The sequence below is a fragment of the Chionomys nivalis genome, chromosome 1, assembly GCF_950005125.1.
Source record: "Chionomys nivalis chromosome 1, mChiNiv1.1, whole genome shotgun sequence".
NCBI lineage: Eukaryota > Metazoa > Chordata > Mammalia > Rodentia > Cricetidae > Chionomys > Chionomys nivalis.
The window spans coordinates 139,732,946-139,753,593 of record NC_080086.1 but is presented as its reverse complement, the minus strand read 5'-3'; the positions used below and the strand labels follow the sequence as shown (position 1 = coordinate 139,753,593).

Sequence of the window (20,648 nt, the reverse complement as noted above, 5' to 3'; positions counted from 1 at the left end):
TCTACCCATCTGTCTTCTATGATGGCTGTTAACATTACCAATGTCTTATTTCCTTCTGTTGATATTTTATGGCATAAGGAAATGCATAGAGTTTTGTGGTTCTGCTTTTTCCTCCAGATCGCTGGTGCATTGGTTCATGAGGGTGGAGGGAGCAGGAGCAGAAGCAGGCAGCAGGGTTTGAGCGGCTGTGGGAGATGCAGACAGCCCTCTGAAAAACAACTTTGGTGAATCTGCTCAGCTTTATTCCAGAGTATAGGAAGTATATAGGATTGGGGAACCTGGGGGCAAATGCCTTAGGTGACTCGGTCCTATCATAAGGCTGTGTACAAGGCTGCAGGGTCCTATAGCAAAGCTCCTGGCACAAGTCTGTGTGCTGCAGGGGAGGCTTCTAGCAGGAAACTGTGTCAAGGGTAACCCTAGAGATAAACAGGCCTGCCAGACAGCTTTCAGATAAGGTTCAGGGAGCTGTAGGCCCAGGGACATTCTCCAGGTAAGGGCAGGTAGAGAACAAGAAGTCTTGCTGGGGAAGGGGGTGGGAGTCCCCCTGTCCTTGAGCTTTGGAAAAAAGCTGCCAGGCCTTGATAGAATGCAGCCTCTGACCAGTAAGGCCTTCCCACAGATTTTCCCCACCCCTTTTACACAAATAATGGCAGTCTGTGCCCATCCTTTTCAACCCCTTAATCACTTTTATATTACATTTCTGGGAGTTGAACTCTATCACTTTTGATGATTTAAGAATGTTATATAACTAGAAATTTACTCCACTCTTCATGAAGTTATAATGCTATATTAAATAACTTAAAAATATATCAACACATGAGCAGGTATGTTTGCAGAATAAATTTAGGTAAACTACTGGGCAGAAGACGTGTGTGTGTGTGTGTGTGTGTTTTCAAGGTTCATTGTAAGTAACCCAGTTGAAATAGACACAGAAAGGAAAATAGAACCTGTTGCTGAAAGATTCTGAATTAGAATAGGTTTTCAGTAACTGTTATGATTTATGTTCTACATAAGGCTAAAAATAAAATTGAACAGTTCTGCCCTACCTTCGTGCACAAATCATTACCACTGACCTCAACTTTAACTCGGGGTTGTGTAGTGTTGGATTGCCTTTGCTTGGTTGGTTTGTAGACTTAAATGCCTGCTGAGGGTTAGTGATTTAACTGTAATTTTAAGGAAGTGCTATTTCAAAAGGAAATTAAACACAGATACTGTTGGTGTAACTTGTGTTTTAACTAGTTTGTAGCAAATATTTTTTGACATATTTTTGCAACTGGACAATAAATGGGATGCTTTGCTATTCTCATTGCACCTTGGTGGCTGTGTACAGAGGTATGTGTTAAAATTCTTAACCGCTTCCTAGTAAACAACATACTTTTTAATGGATGTAATACTTTTAATTTCCTAAATTAAAAAAAGTCAGACTTTATTTAAATTGAACTAAAAATAAAGTGACCAAGTAAGACAGCCTTGCCAGGGGTTTGACGGTTTGTGAAGCAAATTACTGGACTTAACTGCAGTCAAGGCAAGACATTCCTCTGTGAATATTATTTTAGTGAGTCAAAAATGAACTAGACAGGCAGGGGAAAATGAACATTTCTTTTACTTTTTGCTCTTCTGCTTTTAGCTTGAAAAGAGAAGTAGCTGAGTTTGGGTTTTTTTTTTTTTTTTTTTGACTTGTCTATTTCCTGTTGCTCTTGTAATCCACAGGGATATCTATGTTTGCCTTACATGGCATTGCAGCAGCATCATCTTCTCTCTGATGTCACTGTTCGGGGATTTGTGGCTGGAGCTACTAACATCCTTTTTCGACAACAGAAGCACCTCAGTGACGCCATTGTGGAAGTATGTTTATGTCTAAGTGTATGCAGTTGGCCTGCTGACTCACTTACTTCTTTCCTAAATATAATTATGAAGCCGTAGTAACAGCACTAATAAAGAAAATAATGTTTTCTGTATTCCAGTAATTTTAATTATATCTTTTTGTTTGTTTTGGGTTTATTTCTTTTGTTTTAAAACAGGGTCTCTGTGTAGTCCTGGCTGGCCTGGAACTCAGAGATCTGCCTGCCTCTGCCTCCCAAATGTTGGGATTAAAGGTGAACCTCATTATGCCTCCTTACTTTATTTAACTGATCTGACTTTCCTAATAGCCCTATAAGATAAGTACTGTCTATATTTTGCACATACATAAGCTAAGTGATTTTTTTTCCCATTCTCAAACACTGTTAAATGCTTGAGCAAGGATTCCAGCCTGAGTGAACCAGACCTACCATGGTCTCCGTGCCTTATTAAAATGTGAAATCTTTTCAAAATAATTTAAACACATATTCTACTTAATATGTTCCTGATGTTAAGGAAATTTAGAATAGATATTTGATACCTTATCAATATATCTAAATTTTTTGTTGTTTTACAAAGCAGAGTTTCTCTGTGTATCTTTGGAGCCTGTCCTAGAACTCACTTTGTAGACCAGGCTGACCTCAAAGTCACAAAGATCCACCTGCCTCTGCCTCCCGAGTGCTGGGATTAAAGCTGTGCACCACCATTGCCTGGCTATACTTAATTTTTTTAATTATTTATTTAATTTTACAATTTTAAAATGTTGGGATTTTTTTTTTTTTTTTTTTTTTTTTTGTGATTTTTGAGACAGGGTTTCTCCGTAGCTTTTGGTTCCTGTCCTGGAACTAGCTGGAACTAGACCAGGCTGGCCTTGAGCTCACAGAGATCCGCCTGCCTCTGCCTCCCGAGTGCTGGGATTAAAGGCATGCGCCACCACCGCCCGGCAAATGTTGAGATTTTTAACTGCATTAAGGTTTTTATAATTACTGACAGAAATTTCATACTTTATGGGGAAATGGTTGAAATATAACAGTTTAAAAATCCAGCATTCAAAATTATATTATTATCCCAAATTTGAGTGAGGGGAAAACACTATATGCCAGATAGGAGGGTACAGGTGAGAGAGCCACAGAGTGCTTTAACATTCAGAAGTCACTAGGTAGATATTTTATTATTTCATTCAAAATTAACCTGTTGGGGGTTGGTATATTGGTATAGTGGTTGCTAAGTATGCCTAAGGTCCTAAGTTTAATCACCAGCAGCTAAAGAACAAAGCAAACCTTGCAAGTACATAAAATGTTACAGTATTTAAAATATTCTGAAGTATCCAAGCCCTCAAAATGGAAAATTTTAAAGGACTTTCAACTAAGCTTTTTTTCTGTGTTATTATAAGGGCAGGTTTCATTGTGTATATATCTATATTTCCTCAAATATTTACACTACCAAAGATTTCTAAAGGCGTGAATTACTTTTATAGTTCAAAGTTATGTTCTTATTTGCACTTGTATTTTCTTTTCTGAAGTCACCCTTTTTAAAGACTTATTTGTATGTGCTTATTTTGCTTGCATATATGTATACATGTGTACCATGTGCACACCTGGTGCCTGTGGAGGTCAGAAGTGAGTGTCAGATCCCCTGGAACTGAAGTTACCCATGGATGTAAGCCACCATGTAGGAACTGTCAAGCAAGCCCAGATCCTCTCCATGAGCAGCAAGTGCTCTCAGTCAACTATACTCTGCTCTCCATATTTTCTAAAAATAAAAATGCATTTTTTATAAAAATAGAGAAAGTACATAGGAACGTCAGTGTAAAAACCTGACTCTTAGACTTATCTTTGAGAATACTGTTACATTTTTTTTTTCTTTTCAACTCCAGTTCCCCAGAGGTTTCTTTTTAAGATGTGGCATGGATATCCGTGTGAGTATCCCAGCTCTGACTTGTACCTGGGTACTGTTCTAGGTAGAAGAAGCACTGATCCAGATCCATGATCCAGAACTTAGGAAGCTGCTTAACCCAACCACTGCAGACCTGAGGTTCGCAGATTACCTAGTGAGGCACGTGACTGAGAACCGGGATGATGTCTTCCTGGATGGCACAGGCTGGGAGGGAGGTGATGAATGGATCCGAGCCCAGTTTGCAGTCTATATCCATGCTCTGATGGCTGCTACACTGCAGTTAGGTAAGCAGCACACAGCCACATTTCTTCCTATAAATTTTCATGTTCTGATGCTTATGGATATTTTGGGTTGCATAAAAGAGATATTCATTATAGAAAATCACCTGTTGCACAGATGTGACAACTATGGCATTTTGAGTACTTGATCCAAAATGCCAAACCCTCTTCTTTCCTTTGTTTTGGACTTTGGTTTTATGGTTTACAGTAGTCTTTACAAAGATGAGTCTATTCAAGCATGTTCTCTGACCATTCTTTTTTTAATTATTATTAAATTTTACTCCTTTTGGGGGAGGAGTTTTAAGACAAAGTTTCTCTATGTATGTCTCTGGCTGTCCTGGAACTCACTCTGTAGACCAAGCTGACCTCAAACTCAGGGAGATCCACCTGCCTCTGACTCCCTGAGTGCTGGGATTAAAGGTGTGTGTGTGCCGCCACCGCCCGGCAGTTTTACTCTTTTTTTATGATAGAAATATGAACGTGTTAAGTCAGTATTAATTGTTTTCTCCAACTTGACTGCTGACTATTTTGTATCAAGGGGAATGATGGCATTTAGCAGTTGTTTATAAACTGCTTACACATTTTCAGGTTCTGAAGAAATGTTTTTAAAGAAAATATTACAAATCATATTCTGAATGTCTAAACCTTCAAAGTTTTAACCCATTCTAAAAAAAAATTATTTTTTCTGCCTGGGTAAAACTACTTCAGAAAATAATATGAACCAAAATTGGAACGTAGCAATGAGCGTTTCTACCCTGGAACTCTGGCAAATACTTGTAGCAAAAGTAGACTTCAAAATATTTTTCATTTGTCATTACTGAAAAATGACAGTACTTTTTTTAAAAACTAGCAATGAGATATATGCAGCATGCAGTTTACCTTCTCGTAATACCTTGTGAAAGTGCGCGTCCACGGTGTTGTGTTATTTGTGGTCTTGTGAAAGTGCGCGTCCACGGTGTTGTGTTATTTGTGGTCTTGTCATTCCCACCTGCCAGGGTGGTTTAAACCCAGGTTTCAGTGATGTCCTTCATTATAAAGCAAAACTAGTGAACAATTTCTCATTTATTAGTTGAATTTTTTAAGTATCTGTCACCTCTACAAATATAGGAGCAGAGGCATCAAAATTAAATCTTGTTAAATTTACTTACTAATCAAAAAAAGAAACCCAGATAGCCACCAGGTTTTTTTTACTTCATGAGTAATCAACTTAAAAAAATAAACTAACATTTGTAAGGTCTGTTATGAACACTTTATAGCTAATATTCTTTTTTTTTTTTTTTTTTAATGGTTTCTCTATGTATCCCTGATAGTCCTGGAACTCACTCTGTCGACCAGGCTGGCCTCAAACTCAGAGATCCACCTGCCTCTGCTTCCCACATTTCTGGGATTAAAGGCATGCACTACCACTGCCCAGCTCATTTTGTAGCTAGTAAATTTTTACCTTAACAATAATCTTAGATATTCTGATTTAAAGCCCTGCCTTGCTCATCCATCAGGTTGAGAGGCTTCTGTTGCCTGGCTCAAGTCCATTCTCAAGCACAATCGGGTGGAGTATAAACTGCAGAAATATTTTGTGGAAGCATACCTTTATGCTGTAGATGGAACTGTGTGTCTCCTTGTCCTTTCCTAGTGACAAAAGCTACTTGCATTTCACCTTCAAAGCAAAAACACAGCAGACATGGTGGCACGCGCCTCAGATATCACCTGCCTGGATAGAAGAAAGCTGAGACCAGAAGAGTCCCAAGAGTTTGAGGCCAGCCTGAGTACATAGCAAGACTTTGTCTCAAAAATAAAATAGCAAACCTGCCTGCCTGTGATAAATGCGAGGCAAGAGCTACTTGGATCAGTTCTCCAGACCTTTTCTGTCCCTCCAAGCAGAAATGCTCTGTGTTCACACTTCCCTGTGGTATCAAGAAAGGCAAGAACTGTTTAGAATTAATGTGAAAATCCTGTGTTAAGGAATTTTGATAGTACAGTGCTTACTCAAGCATGAAGCATCAAATAGTGAGACAAAGTCTAAAGAAAACGTGGGTAAAGAAGCCGTTTACGTGCTTGTTCTTAACTCCTTAGACATTTGTGAAGAGATCCTAAGTGCCCTGCCGTATACTTGTGCCAGTATGCCTACTCAGTGTCAAGTCTGTAGTTTTTCTTTAATAAGTAATATGATCCTTGTAACGGTAAAGGAACATGAAAACATTTTGGCATTGTAGAGTGCCTTGTGAAATGTTTGGCTCAGTCCTCGTGTTTTCTAGTTAAGAAAATGAAGTTCTGAGTGATGAAGTGACTTGTTGAAGACTACACAGCTTCTTAAGAGGATTTCTAGAACTAGACTCAAGTTTGCTGACACCTGTAGGTTGTGTCCCCACAATGTGGGTGTGGGATTTCAAACTATGCTTTCACCTTTTGTGGTTACTAATCTTCATGCCCAGATGGCTGTGGTCCAGCTCAACTTCTTTTCAACCATTTACTTGGCAGATAATGAAAAGATGTTATCAGACTATGGGACAACTTTTGTTGCCGCCTGGAAGAATACTCACAACTACAGGGTATGGAACAGCAATAAGCACCCAGCACTTTCAGAGATAAACCCAAAGTAAGCACATCCTCTAGACTAATGGGATGGAAAGTGGTTGCTTTACAAACAGTCTTTCTGTTATTTAACCCTGCCTAAACTGGAACTCACTGTGTAGACCAGGCTTGCTTCAAACTTAGAGTAGAGCCACTTGCCTTTGCCTTCCCAGTGCTTGGATTTAACGTGTTTACCACCACTCCTAACTGAAATACTATTTTTAATGATACAAGCATTCATTGACTCTTTCCGTTGTATTTTGAACTTTATTTCTTGGTAAGAAATGGACAAAATCAACTTTATATTAAAAAGAGATACAAAATCAAATTTGTATTTGGTGCTATAGTTTATTGTTTTTAGCTAAAGGGGAAATGTGATTAACTGATGCTAGAAAGGATAAACACACACACACATTTTCCAACGTACAGTCTAAAAAGTATCAACTTCTAGATGCAACTGCATAGGGAGGTAGTTTCAAAGCAATTGAACACATCTATTATCTTCATATTATCTCAAAGAAAATGAATAGGTTCAACCCTAACTGGTGATTTTTTGGGGGGCTCTAGCACAACCTATATTGTCATCTGAATATATTAAAAACTCTAAAAGCAAGTATCAGTTTAGTGCCATTAAATGAAGGAACTAAGAGTTCAATGTAGTCTGCTTGCTAACTACAAGGTCTGTCTTCCAAGCTATGTGGAGGGAAACGTGAGCTGGGGACACTTGAGGTGACTCTACTTACAAGGTGGGTCAGGCTAATTGTCAGCTCCACAGTGTGTGCTCCATCTCCATCATTGCATCTGATGCTATTAACCTGAACCAGCTCTACAGATCCTTTTTTATTTTTTTAATATTTATTTATGCCGGGCGATGGTGGCGCACGCCTTTAATCCCAGCACTCGGGAGGCAGAGGCAGGTGGATCTCTGTGAGTTCGAGACCAGCCTGGTCTACAAGAGCTAGTTCCAGGACAGGCTCCAAAGCCACAGAGAAACCCTGTCTCGAAAAAAAAATAAAAAAAAATAAAAATATAAAAAAAAATTTATTTATTATGTATACAATATCCTGTCTGCATGTATGCCTGCAGGCCAGAAGAGGGCACTAGATCTCATTACAGATGGTTGTGAGCCACCATGTGGTTGCTGGGAATTGAACTCAGGACCTTTGGAAGAGCAGGCAATGCTCTTAACCACTGAGCCATCTCTCCAGCCCCAGCTCTACAGATCTTAATGCTAGTACATAGACTTAGCTAGAATGGGCTTTAAAGGATTATAAAATGGTACCCAGACAAAATGTATAATGAAACTAAAATTATGGAAGTTGAAAAGCAGACTGAAGTGTAGCTCTACATTGTAGCACATGCTTGTAATCCCACACTCAAGAGGCTAGAGTAGGAGAGTTGTAGGTTGGCTACATGACAAGACCTGTCTTCAAAACCAAAAAAACAAGGATGATGCCAATAGACATGCTAACACAAAAGGGGGAAATCTCCTGGGCCTTCAAACCCAGACCAAGACTACAGACAGAATGCTGAGAACAGAAGTCTCTCCAGGGAAGAGCCCCCAGACCTGAAATCATATACATAAAATTAACATTGTACAGACTAAGGGGTGTGTGTGTGTACACAATTAAAGAAATACAGATCATGAATTTGAAAGAGCAAGGCCATTTACATTGGAAATGTTGGATGGAGGAAAGGAAAGAGAGGAAACAATGTAATTATATTTTAATTTTAAAAAATATTTTTTTAGAACTACATATAGAAAGCAACAAATAAAGATACTTTGTTCTTACATTTTTAAAACAAAAAGGGGAGAAGATTGAGGACAAAGAGGCCTGTTTGGGTAGTAATTAGGCAGTCATGATAGTAGATTTTAAACATTTTCACCAGATTGAAAGTAGGAAGTGATAGTCTTCATTATCAGGAAGTGTAATTTGAAACATTCCAAATACTGTTCTTTGAGATCTGTGACACTTTTTTCAGCTCCTAAAAAGGAATCCTCTAAATTACCAAGCATCAAACACATGCCACCCCTGAAATCAAGACTTTCTGAAACAGGGAGAAAGACTGATTGGGGATGCTTTGTGATTTTGCACTGTTTGGTATTGAATCAGGACTTTGAACATGTTAGACAAGTGATATACCAGCTATAACCACAGCTTGTTTATGTGACTTGTTAGATTAGTCCTGAGATCTGTAAAAGGAAGACCTGTTCTATATGCTCACTTTGACCCACAACTCTTTGCTGTCATTTGAATAAAACTATAACATTTTGTAAGAAAGTGAATTTCACTTTCTTCATAGCACTGGAAGAGGGACCTGAGTGTAAGACAAGAACTGTCTATTGACCTTGCTCTTCCAGTCTTTACAGGGTGACCAGGATCAAGGTACAGTCATCACTGTGGACTAAGTCAGTTACACAGCTGATTTCCTGGTGTGTTTTTAATCTGGATTAAGACTTGGACCCCACCCCAGATGAAGGGAGGGTGTTGTTAGTACTGTGTTGGGATAGTGTTAACACCCCAGGCACACATGTCCACCTCTAACCACGTTTATCCATTACACAAGGAAAGAAGATAAGAGTTCAAAACTGTTGGGTCACATCTTCTAACGCTCGTATTAGGAATGATGCATGGGACCCCACTGTTGGTTTCAGTTCTTGTGACTGCTCTTTGCAGCTCTGTGATGCTCGTAATCTAAACTTAAGCTTTGTTTTACAGCCATCCTTTTCAAGGCCAGTACTCGGTGTCAGACATGAAACTCAGATTCTCACAGTGAGTACTCACAGAAAGTAAGGGAAATTATTCTGTCTGAGTATATGCCATGTGCCTCATTGCTGGTTGGGAAGTTTATCTTCTTGATGGACTTGTGTTTCAAATAATAACCCAATGAGCATAACATTCTGTAGTTCAACAGGGTGCATTTTAAATACTCTGTCCATACACAGTAGTATGAAAAAAATGGCAGAATATAGCCATTCTTACTTTGATGACTTGCTCTGAGCAAACCGTGTCTGTCAAGGACATAAATCTTTATGTCCTCACCTCTTAGCTCATTTCTGTGTTCTTTTAGTATATTCTGTATTTACTTATTATAATATTGCTTTTTATTTTTCCAATATTAATTTGGGATGATAATAAAGTGGTTTGGTTGTGGGTGTTCACAAATGTTTAAGATTTTTAAAAATTGTTTCTTTTCTTAGTTCTGTTCAGAACAGTGAACGTGGCAAAAAAATTGGTAATGTCATGGTCACAACCAGCCGGAATGTGGTACAAACAGGAAAAGCTGTCGGTAAGGCACACCCTCAGCAGAAGCTGCTGTCATATGTATCTATTTTCTGTTTTCAGTGTGTAGTTTGTTAAAATAAAGTTATACATATTTGTGGATCATATAATGATAAAAAGGGGCTTTTTAATTTTCAGTCTTAAAATTAAAGAAGGCATTTATGTTTTCCAAGTAGACGGGTAAAAGAAATACTGGAGCAGTGACACCACTGGGGACTCACAACAGCTGAAAGGACAAAGGAATTTTGTCAACAGACTTGACAATATAGGTGGACAGATTCCTTGAAAGGCAGAAACTAATAAGGAATTTAAAAACAAGAATAGTTCTGAATCTGCTGAAGAAATTAAAACTTGGTGCAAGGTTTCTAATTTAAACACATCCATGTTAGCTTCACTTTTTCTTTCTTTCTTCCTCCTCCTTCCTTCCTCTTTCCCTCTGCCTTCCTTCCTCTCTCCCTCCTGCCCTCTTTTTCTCTTTCTCTTACTCGACAACTTCTTGTTTGTCAAGACAGGGTCTCACTTTGTAGGCCACATTAGCCTCAAACTCTGGATCCTCCTAACTCAGCATCCTAGGTGCTTCTCTTTGAAATTCTGTTAGACATTTAAGAAATAGCATAAATTGTATACAAAACCTTTCAGAAAGTCGTGAATGAGCTAATACTTTCCACCTTATTTTATGAGGCCAGTATTAACCAGATACCCAAAGCTAGGTAAATCATTGCATATTACATATATCCTTTTGTGCCTAGCTTTTTTTTCCACTTAAAAGGTTTGAAGATTATTCCTTGTTGAATCAGAATAAAAAAAATAACTTCTTCTCTTCTCCCCTTTTCCTTTGTTTGTTTGTCTTTTTGTTTTTGTTGTTTTGGTTGGTGTTTTTATTTTGAGATGTGGTCTCACCATGTAGCCCTGGCTAACTTGGAACTTCTTATGTAGACTAGGCTAGCCTTGAACTCAAAGATCTTCTTGTCTCTGCCTTCCAAATACTGGGATTGACAGTGTGTACCACCACACCCAGCCCAGCCCCTCTTTTCTGTATTTTTAACTTGTTTTGTTCCAGTTGCAAACCTAGAAACCATAGTAGTTACTTTTCTCACCATTTTGACCATACCCTACAGAAGCAACTCAAGGGAGACGTTTTCTGTGACTTAAGGTACAGTTCATCAAGTCAGCAAAGTCATAATGGAATTCATAACAGTGTGAGCATGTGGCTGTTCCTTACATCCTAGTGAATCAGGAAGCAGAGAGCTACAAACAGATACAATCTCCAAGGCCCACCTAAGAACTCACTTCTGCTAAACTACAGGTCCCAAAGTCCTATATCCTCCCTAAAACAGCTCCATCATGCAGAGATAAAACATTCAAACCTGTGAGCCTGTTGGGATACTTTATGTTTAACACATAACAGAGATGACTTTTACTGAACTATTTATCTATTTAGCTAACTTTGATTGAACACGGCTCAGAAGTCCCATATGAAAATGCCTTTTGGTGGTCTTGGTAGCTAACAGTCCTTATACCTGTAGAAAGATGGTGAAAGGACTCTGGACTCATTTTAAAAGGCACAGAACACATAGCTTTTCTACATTCCAGAGGAATGGAATTTTATATATAAGAATTTATTTCTGTATGGTTATACATTTGATTTATTTTGAGTTCTTATAGTGCCATGATTTTTATTGAAGGTCAACAACCAGCTCCCAAATTATGACATGGAGACTTGTTATTAGTTATGAATGCTCGGCCTAGCTTAGGCTTGTTTCTTGCTAGCTCTTTAATCTTTACATAATTAAACAAATGTAAAGCAGCTTTACATCAATGGTTAACAAAGGCAATAGAAACAATGTAACTCATCTTTGCCTAGGTAAAATAATATTGGGGGGTCACACCTTTAATCCCAGCACTTGGGAGGCAGGCGGATCTCTGAGTTCGAGGCCAGCCTGGTCTACAAGAGCTAGTTCCAGGACATGTTCCAAAGCTACATAGAAACCCTGTCTCAAACCCCCCCCAAACTAATATAACCCCCCCCCAAATAATAATACTGTACAAACCAAGTTCCAGGACAGCCAGGACTGTTACACAGAGAAATCCTTTCTCAGAGGGAAAAAGAAAAAAAAAAGAAGAGGAAACTAAAATAATCTTCCATGACACTGATTTTTAATAGAAAAGTTTAGCTGCCTTGTAGACATACGAATCATTATAGTAGTGTTCCCCCTCCAAAGGAGATCTATTCCAAGAATCCCAGAGAATACTCAGAACTGTGGACATGCCATGTTTTTCCTTACACATACAACCTGTGATGAAATGTTAGCTTGTAAATTAGCCAAGTCGGGGATTAACAGCAATAATAGGAAGAGATAGTTATAACAGTTTATTTTAGTAAAAGTTATATGAATATATTTTGTCACTGAATTACTTTCACCTTTTCTTATAAAGAAATCGCCTTATAGCTCGTCCTTGGCGTGTTCAAATTGCCGGGTCCACTGCCCTTGCTCTTGGGGTTACTGGAGCACAGACACTGAGATATCGGGTATCTTACTTAGGGTTCTGCTGATGTGATAATCATGACCAAAAGCAATGTGGGGAGGACAGGGTTTGTTTGATTTACATGTCCTGGGACATGGACCATTGAGAGAAGCCAAGATAGGAGGTGAAGCCAGGACCGTTAAAGAACACTGCTTACTGGCTTGCTCGGTGCATTGCTCAGCTTGCTTTTTTAAACCACCGGGACCACTTGCCCAGGAGTGGTACTTCCCACAGTGGGCTGGACCCTCCTACATCATTAATCAAGAAAATGCCCTACAAATTTGCCTACAGAATAATCTGTTAGGAGCATTTTCTCATTTAAGAGTCCCTCTTTGTGTGGTGGTGGCATGCACCTTTTATCCCAAAATCAGCAGGCAGAGGCAGGCAGATTGCTTTAAGTTTGACCAGCCTGGTCTACAGAGCTAGTTCCAAGATAGCTAGGGCTACACAGAGAAACCCTGTCTCGGGGAAAGAAAACATCCTCTTTCCAGACATGTCTAGGTTTGTATCAAGTTGATAAAAAGCATCCAGCACACCATGGGAGTTAGGTGACTGGTAGCAGGAAGGTGAGCATGTGTACATTAGAGGAAAGGGGATATGAGCAGGGACAGAGCTAGAGAGTGTGATGGGCCATCACCACTTAGAACAGCCTGAAGTTTCAAATTTACTAATGATTTATTTCTAAAATATTCCATTGAACATTTATGTACCTGCATGTTATTGTCCAAATATTCAAATGACAGGGAACTCAAATGTGTGAACTGAAGCCACAGATGGTGAGGACAGCTGCATTTGGTTTTCAGTGTTGCTGCTGCTGCTAGTTAAATTGCATTGCAAGTTTCTTCTATGCCCTCTTCTCTAAAGTAGTAACTCAAATAATTTCACATTCACAGCAGCTTTGGAGAGAATAGTCATTAGAACAAAAAAGACTTGAGGCCTATAAGACTGCATCTCTTTGATGTATCAATTTTAGATTCCCTTCCAGTATAAGTAAATGATTACTCAGCATTTAAGGTACAGAGAACATATGACGCTCTCTTCTCTCTCTTTCTATCTCTATCTATCTCCTTTCTCTCTCTCTCTTTTGTCTGTCTGTCTGTCTGTCTGCATATGTATATGTGCAGGTATATGTATGTGTGTGTGTGTCATGGAGGCCAGAAGCATTGGATTCCTGGGAGCTGGAGTTAAAGGTTGTTGTGGGTTTCCTGATATGGATGCTAGGAACTGCACCAGGTCCTCTGGAAGAACAGTAAATGATCTTAACTCCTGAGGCATCTCTCCAGCCCCGTGTTTGACTTTTTAAGTTCTCCAGCTAATTCTGATTCATAGAGTTGCTAGTCCTGTGGCTATAAAATTGTTTTATTAACCCCTACAACGTGCCTAGTGTGGCTCCTGTAGTAAGAAATTACTCAGTTTTCTTTAAGACATTTCCATGCAAAGATTATTTTGAACTAAAAGTTTAAGTGGTATTTTAGTAGCTATATCATTTTACTGTGTTTCAGTGAGTTAACCTTATTCATGTTTGTTGGGTTTTCATTGCCTTAACAAAATAGTAAGTATAGGCTGGAGGTTTGGTTCAGTATTAGACTATTCCCTGAGTTCCATTCCCAGGATGCAAAAAAGTTAAACCTTTTTACTAAGTTCATATGGTTTTTTCTTTTTGTTTTTATTTTTCACACAGGCCAGTCAGTGGGAGGAGCTTTTTCCAGTGCAAAGACAGCTATGTCTTCATGGCTGTCTACTTTTACCACATCTACCCCTCAGAGTCTTCCTGAGCCACCCAACGGGAAGCCCTGAAGCCAACAGCAGAAGTTACTGTGTTCTCTGAAGGGTAATGCTCCCTCCTCATCTGCTTCTCCTAGGGTCTCCTCTGTCTACGAGTCCGTACCCAGGGAACAAGATAACAAACTGTTTACATGGACAGTTGCACTCTGTCTAAATGAATGTTACAGGATGCTGAACAGATGAAATCACAACCACAGCAGGAATAGCTTTCCAGGTTGGGGGTGAAATTGACTACTTTTACTTCATTCTGAGCCTAATTAATGCACACAATGAACCTTCTAGTGAATTTTAAGTTCTGGAACTGTACATTTGTTTAGAATTTTGCATATGTATATTTTGTTCTATTTTGCTGTTTAAATATTTAGATGGTCATAGTAATTTATATTGCCTAAAATTAAGTTATATTACTATTTTACTTTCTCTGAAGTTAACCCTAAAATGTACTTGTAAAGTGTAGGGAATGTGCATTCCAGCCTATATTACTTTGCTGAGTTCTAGGGTGAAGTTTTGTGGGGGTGGGGCGTGGAGGGGGCCTTCTACCCACTCAACACATTTACCAGCTCATTTCTTCCCAGAGCTGTGAAAGTCAAGAGGGAAAAACTCTGAGGATAAGATGTCATTTCAGATGAATTTCTTTCTGACAAAGTTGATATGAGGCAGCAGAGATGCCACACTGCATCCCTCCTCCTGGTGGTGACTGTGCAGGCAATGGTGGCTCAGCAGCACTGAAGGATTGGCACATGGCTGTAGGGCAGTAGTTTAAGGACTCGCATGCTAGTTTGATGAGCCCCAGTTATGCTGCAGTCTTACTCAGCAGCACTTTGTTATCTAAAATGTGTGCCTTGTTTCTTGTCAGTGGTTGTCCATTGGATTTGGGCAGATCTGCAGGCCTTCTCTTAGTCTTACTCTGCACTGAGCCTTTCAAAGGTACTTGACTTTCCTACTTCCCTGACTGAAAAGCCTCTTTTAGTCAGTTCTACCACCTTCAAAAGACAAGCAAAGTGACCAATAAAGGTTAAGTGTAAACCGCAACTTAGCTCACATTTAGAAAACCAAGAAGTGGGCCAAGGAAATGATTTAGTGAGTAAACGTGCTGAATGTGCAAGCCTGACAACCTGAGTTCAGATCCCTGGAGCCCACATGAAAGGCCACATCTATAATCCAGTGTTCCTGCAGTGAGATGGGAGGCTCACAAGCCAGCTGGCCTGGAGTGTGCAATGAATTGGCAGAAGCAAGAGAGACCCTGCCTCAAAACAAGGTGGAAGGCAAGACGCAACTCTTGAAGATTATCCTCTGACCTCTGTGTGGGCAGTGTGTTGTGTACATGCTTACACGCACATTCACACACACGCACGCACACACCTCAAATGATAGAAATGTAAGAAGCACGAGAATGAGTCCATACTCATACCATGAGTCACTTGTCTGGTGAAGTTTATATTACTGCAGGCACGAATTGGCCAACCTCTTACAATTTGTACACAGCTGGAGCCCATGTGTTTATCATTTATAACTGTCATTTGCTTTTCAGGGGTTTTTTAATGGGTGTTCTCAGGGACTACTTATGGGGAGCAGTCTGCCTTTAGTAACAGAAGACATGTGGAATAACCATTATCTTTACATTTGATTTAACAAGCAGTGGGAAAATAAGGGGCCTAATTAAGGACACTGATTATATTTCATCCATTCCTTATAAGGTACCCTGTAGACTATGTAAAGAATACAGGGCATAATCTAATATCTCTAAAACTTTGCAATTTGAACTTTACACAAAATACAAACTACTTCTAGTTGAGCATAATAACTCGAAAGAATCTATTGACAGTTGATTAATGGGAGATAAATAAATTGATTAATGGAAGGACACCATTCATCTGCTTCAGCCAGGGAATATTTGAAAAGAGAAGAAGCAAAGCCACACTAAACTGAAAGGCTTTTTCGTCAGTGTTGTGCCGAGACTGTTGGGATTCTTAGATGCTCTTCATGTGGCTGCAGCATGATGTTGTCCTGTGGTAGTTGATATTGCTAGGAGCCCTGCCTGGTCAGCCAGTAAGGTTTCACCAGGGTTATATGACTGGGTAAATGCTTGCTGTCACATAAACAAAAGCAATGCAACACTCACCTTGGAATATGCTTGAGGAAAAAAAAAGTAAATGAAATTTAATGCTGCTTTTGTATCACATTTCCATTTGAGTGTATGTATGGGTCCCCCAGCATAGGATCTCACAGTCTTACTACACAGGTCTCTAAATTGCCATCCTCCTGCCTCTGTCTCCCAAATAACTGGAATGATAGGATCTTACCATTCTGTCAGGCTTAAGTGTATATTTTAATTTAATCTTAATGTAAATTAAAACTTAACTCTTAAAATGATCACTTAACTGGCTTTCAGCATAAAATAACTGGGAATATAAAACATCTTAGAATAGTCAAAAGACCATATGTCTACTTCCTTCAGGTTCAGGGAAACATTGACTTTTCAAGGGCCATGGACCATTTTGTTGTTGGCAGAGGCACTGCTGTAGTCAGTGTTGTGGAGAACAGGAGATACGGCCCTAGCCCAGGAGTCCCGCACACCAGTGAGAGAGACTAACTGATGAGTAATCTCCAAACCCTGGCACGGGAGCCCTGGAACCAGCAGCAGACCTTTTGACCCCTGCCCCCAGAGATGTGTCTGTTGGAGCCCACACTTTCTCTGGTGATCAACAATGCTTTTGTGTTTAAGAACTGAGTGTAACTAGGGCCTGAGGGAGCAAAAGTCAACCAGCATTTTTCAGGTTTACAGGATGCAGTCATTGGCGGTAGCGGCACTGCTGTCCAGGTGGTTTTAAGGAAGCCATTACATTCCTAGCATAATGACAGTGACATTGATAAGGGAGAGAACTAAAGCCGTGAGTCTGTGGACTAGATGAGTAGAAATTCTGAAGCTGTATATAACAGATGGAGAGCAATTTTATGTGTACATTTGATTCATAACCAATATAAACTGTCCAACCCTAAATCCATTCGTGATTCACTAGCTCCCAAGCTTAAGAGCAATTCTCCTCGCCTTTTGAATGGAGAGGAGCTTTCTTGAACGCAAGAAGGGCTTCCTCAGTCCTGTTGCTTTCCAGGTTTTGCACTAAGCAGTTACTGTTTTTTAGAATAGCTTTCCTTAGAAATTTAAGAAGAAAGCAAATTAGGAAAAAATGGGGTATTACATGGCTGGGGAACAGGGCACTTAAAGTTTGAATGAGAGTATTTTGACATCAGTATTTCACCTACTTACGGTATGAGTTCTTTACAGAGAAGTTAGAATTGTAATCAGCTGTTTACATTTCTAAGTGAAGTTGTAACATTCTTTTTCTGGTAGTCAGGTTTTATTGAAGCTATATATTCTTTGGAGGCCCCTTTCCCTCCCATGTTGGTAAGTCTGGAAGTCCTGCAGGTCAGCATTCTGATCTATACCATAGGCAGATGTCTGCTGCAGCTTCCACAGAGGGCAGCCTGCTAGGGCAGAAGCTGTTGGCTCTGGTCTGTGGTGCTAACTGCACCAGCCTGTTAGTGTATTGGGACATTGCTTGAGATTCCTGAGAGGCAACATTTACACACTCTGGTTCTTTGATGAAAAATAGCCCAGGATTCATGGATTTCCATGCCATCTCTTGGTAGCCTTTAGCTATGACAAAATACTCCTCAAAACACTTAACAGTGATCATCATTCCTCATAACATAATGTGCCGCTAAGACTTTGTCATTCCAAGTCTTATGACTTCATTGCTTTGAAATTGCTTTTTCATAATTTCCAACATTCCACAAACTTTTTTCAGAGAGAGAAAAGGAATGTGCATCTTTATTTTTTCATATAAAATAACTTCATAAAAATGACTTTCTACATTATGAAGGAGAAACTGGTTCCCGTGTATGGTATAACACTCCAAAATTAAAAGGGTGTGCATGTCTAAGGGGTTGGATATATTTTGTAAAGCTCTAAATACGTTTGTATTTCTGTGCTGTTCAGAAATTTACCTTTTTACTTATACTGATTAAAGATATAGAGAACTATATATTTAAATCATGTAAATGGAACACAATTAAAGGGGTTTCCAATCTTGTTTCTCATCAGCTTCTCATGCACATAGTTTGCTGCTCAAGTTTCTGTTGTGTGCAATAAAAACATTTGAACATTTCAAGTCAGGTACTGAGCCAGAAAAGGTCATTGAAGTTTTCAGAAAACTGTGCTTAGAAAATATTTTATTTTCTTGAAATACTGTTCTTTTATAGATGGAAAAAAACAAGATTAAGCATTACATGTTTTAGTCCACTTGATCATCAGTGTCTAAATATAGGAAGCATTTGATTAATGACTTGGTGAAGGTACTTAGTGGTTGGGAAGTAGTTTCTAAGGAAGTTTAGCTATAGCACATATTTTGTCAGACAAATGGCTTCCCTTTCCTCTAGTAATTTTGTAGTTTGTGCTGGTTCATTTCTGTTGTTGTTTGTTTCTTAAAGAATATTCAAGTTATAATCATGTCTAATCATGCTGAACTATAGAGATTCTATTGTACCGTTATTTTAAGCAAAACCTGATAATAAAATTATCCTGTTTCTCTTGCACACTTGCTATTGATCTCCTAGACTTATCTGTGTGTTGTCTGTGTAATTTTTGGCCTTCACATCTGGGCAACAGTGCAGTCTTTTGTCAAGAAAGCAGCACAGGTGAACTCAAGGACTCACCGCCCTTTTAGCCTCCTCCTGACATTGCTTATGGTGGAACCTCAGCTTTCTAGCTGTGCCCTCTGCAGTAAGAGCTCTGCAGCATCTGTGGAACTCTACAGGCATGATGCAGCACAAATACTAAGGAGATTGGTCATGAAAGCCCCTCATGGACAGGGCCAGGGAAGTAGCACACTGCACTAAGGCAACCCATTTCTCCACTTAGACTCTTAAGGTTCAGAATATTACACTGAGGGTTCCATACACATTTTCTGTGCACCCTGGTTTTGTTGCAACTGTTGTACATAGCAAGGCCTTGGTGATACATTTCATGGAATAAGCAGATGATATCCTTTCCCTGGGGACATGTGAGGGTTTTTGAGATGTTAAGATGACCACTACCATCTCCTTTCTCATCCTGGGGACCTACTCAGTCTGTCTGAGTCCCTGTCCCACCCAGATAAGAGCCACCTAGTCTTCACTCTGACAGGACAATAGGAATTACAGTTACTGAATTTGTTAGCATCTGGAACAGACATGACCTAGGAGTCAGGTCTTTATGAAGGATAATGTAAAACAGTCTACACAAGGTTGTGGGAACACACTGACCTAGTTTCTCCATCACCAAACCTTCATCCAGCACACATTTGTGCTTTCATGGTCATGGAGTCAGGAGACAGAGTAGCCTTAGCAAGAAGTCAGAAGGCTGTACTCTTGGCTCTTGATCCTGTGAACAGCTGCCAGGAACCACTGGCATTCCAACATATAAAGCAGGATTCAAATGACTGATGTTAGAACAAATTCAGCAATTCTGCCTTGTCCTTGTGGATACTGGAATAACAGGCATGCATTACTGCACTGGGCTATAGGACTCCAGGGTTTTTTGTTTAGTTGTTGTAGGTGTTATGTATTATGTATGTGTGCCACATGCGTACCTGGTGCCTGCACAGACCAGAAGAAGGTATGGATCCTCTGAAACTGGAGTTATTGATGGCTGCAAGTCACCATGTAAGTGCTGGGAACCAAACTCAGGTCTTCTGGAAGAGCTGCTAGTGCTGTTAATCACTAGCCATCTCTCTAACTCCTTTTATCTAGGTTTTCAAAGGTCAGAGTCTCATCTCTTTCTGCCACTGTTCAGCCAGCCAGCTGTAAACTTGGAGTTGTTTCCAGGTGGGACCTACAGTGCACCACAGCACTGCCTGCCTGTATACTTCTCTAGGGCATGAATGTGCAAGGATTCCAGGGTCCTGAAGAGACTCATGTCTTCATCTTCAACTGGTACCATCTTGTTCTCCCACCTCCACAGTGTTTGGATTCCCATTATTTTGTATTGTTACCAATATTGGTACTACCAGACTTAAACTTTGGCCAGTCTGGTGGGTATTTCTAGTCTTAAATATGTGTTTCACTGAATGTGGTTAAAGTTGGGAGCCATTTCATTCATTTCTACTTCTGAAAAATGCCTGTTGACATATACTTTTAATCCCAGCATTAGGGAGACAGAGGCAGGCGGATCTCTGCTGTGAAAAATGCTTTGTGCACTGTAAAAATTTGTCACTCTTATTATTTCAATAAAATGCTGATTGGTCAGTAGCCAAGCAGGAAATATAGGTGGGGCAACCAGCCTAGAATTCTGGGAAGAGGAAAGGCAGAGATGCAGTAGTCATCCATCCAGAAGCAGAGGAACCAAGGTAAAATCCCTTACTGAGGAAAGGTATCAAGCCACGTGGCTAAATATAGACAAGAATTATGGGCTAATTTAAGTTGTGAGAAGTAG

The 20,648-nt window shown here is 39.7% G+C and overlaps 1 protein-coding gene across 2 annotated transcripts in view; it reads left to right on the top strand.

The window, feature by feature from the left end:
- Avl9 (AVL9 cell migration associated) overlaps positions 1 to 18,772 on the top strand; it is a 51,961-nt gene extending 33,189 nt beyond the window's left edge. The window contains exons 11-16 of one of the 2 annotated variants that reach the window (XM_057769815.1): positions 1,711 to 1,845; positions 3,800 to 4,019; positions 6,489 to 6,606; positions 9,302 to 9,355; positions 9,784 to 9,872; positions 14,254 to 18,772. In XM_057769815.1, the coding sequence (XP_057625798.1) occupies positions 1,711 to 1,845; positions 3,800 to 4,019; positions 6,489 to 6,606; positions 9,302 to 9,355; positions 9,784 to 9,872; positions 14,254 to 14,330 (693 nt within the window). In that variant the 3' untranslated portion in view covers positions 14,331 to 18,772. Of the gene's footprint in view, positions 1 to 1,710; positions 1,846 to 3,799; positions 4,020 to 6,488; positions 6,607 to 9,301; positions 9,356 to 9,783; positions 9,873 to 14,072 lie in introns of both variants that reach the window. The other variant, XM_057769805.1, reaches the window with a different exon arrangement.
- The last annotated feature ends 1,876 nt before the right edge of the window (positions 18,773 to 20,648 follow it).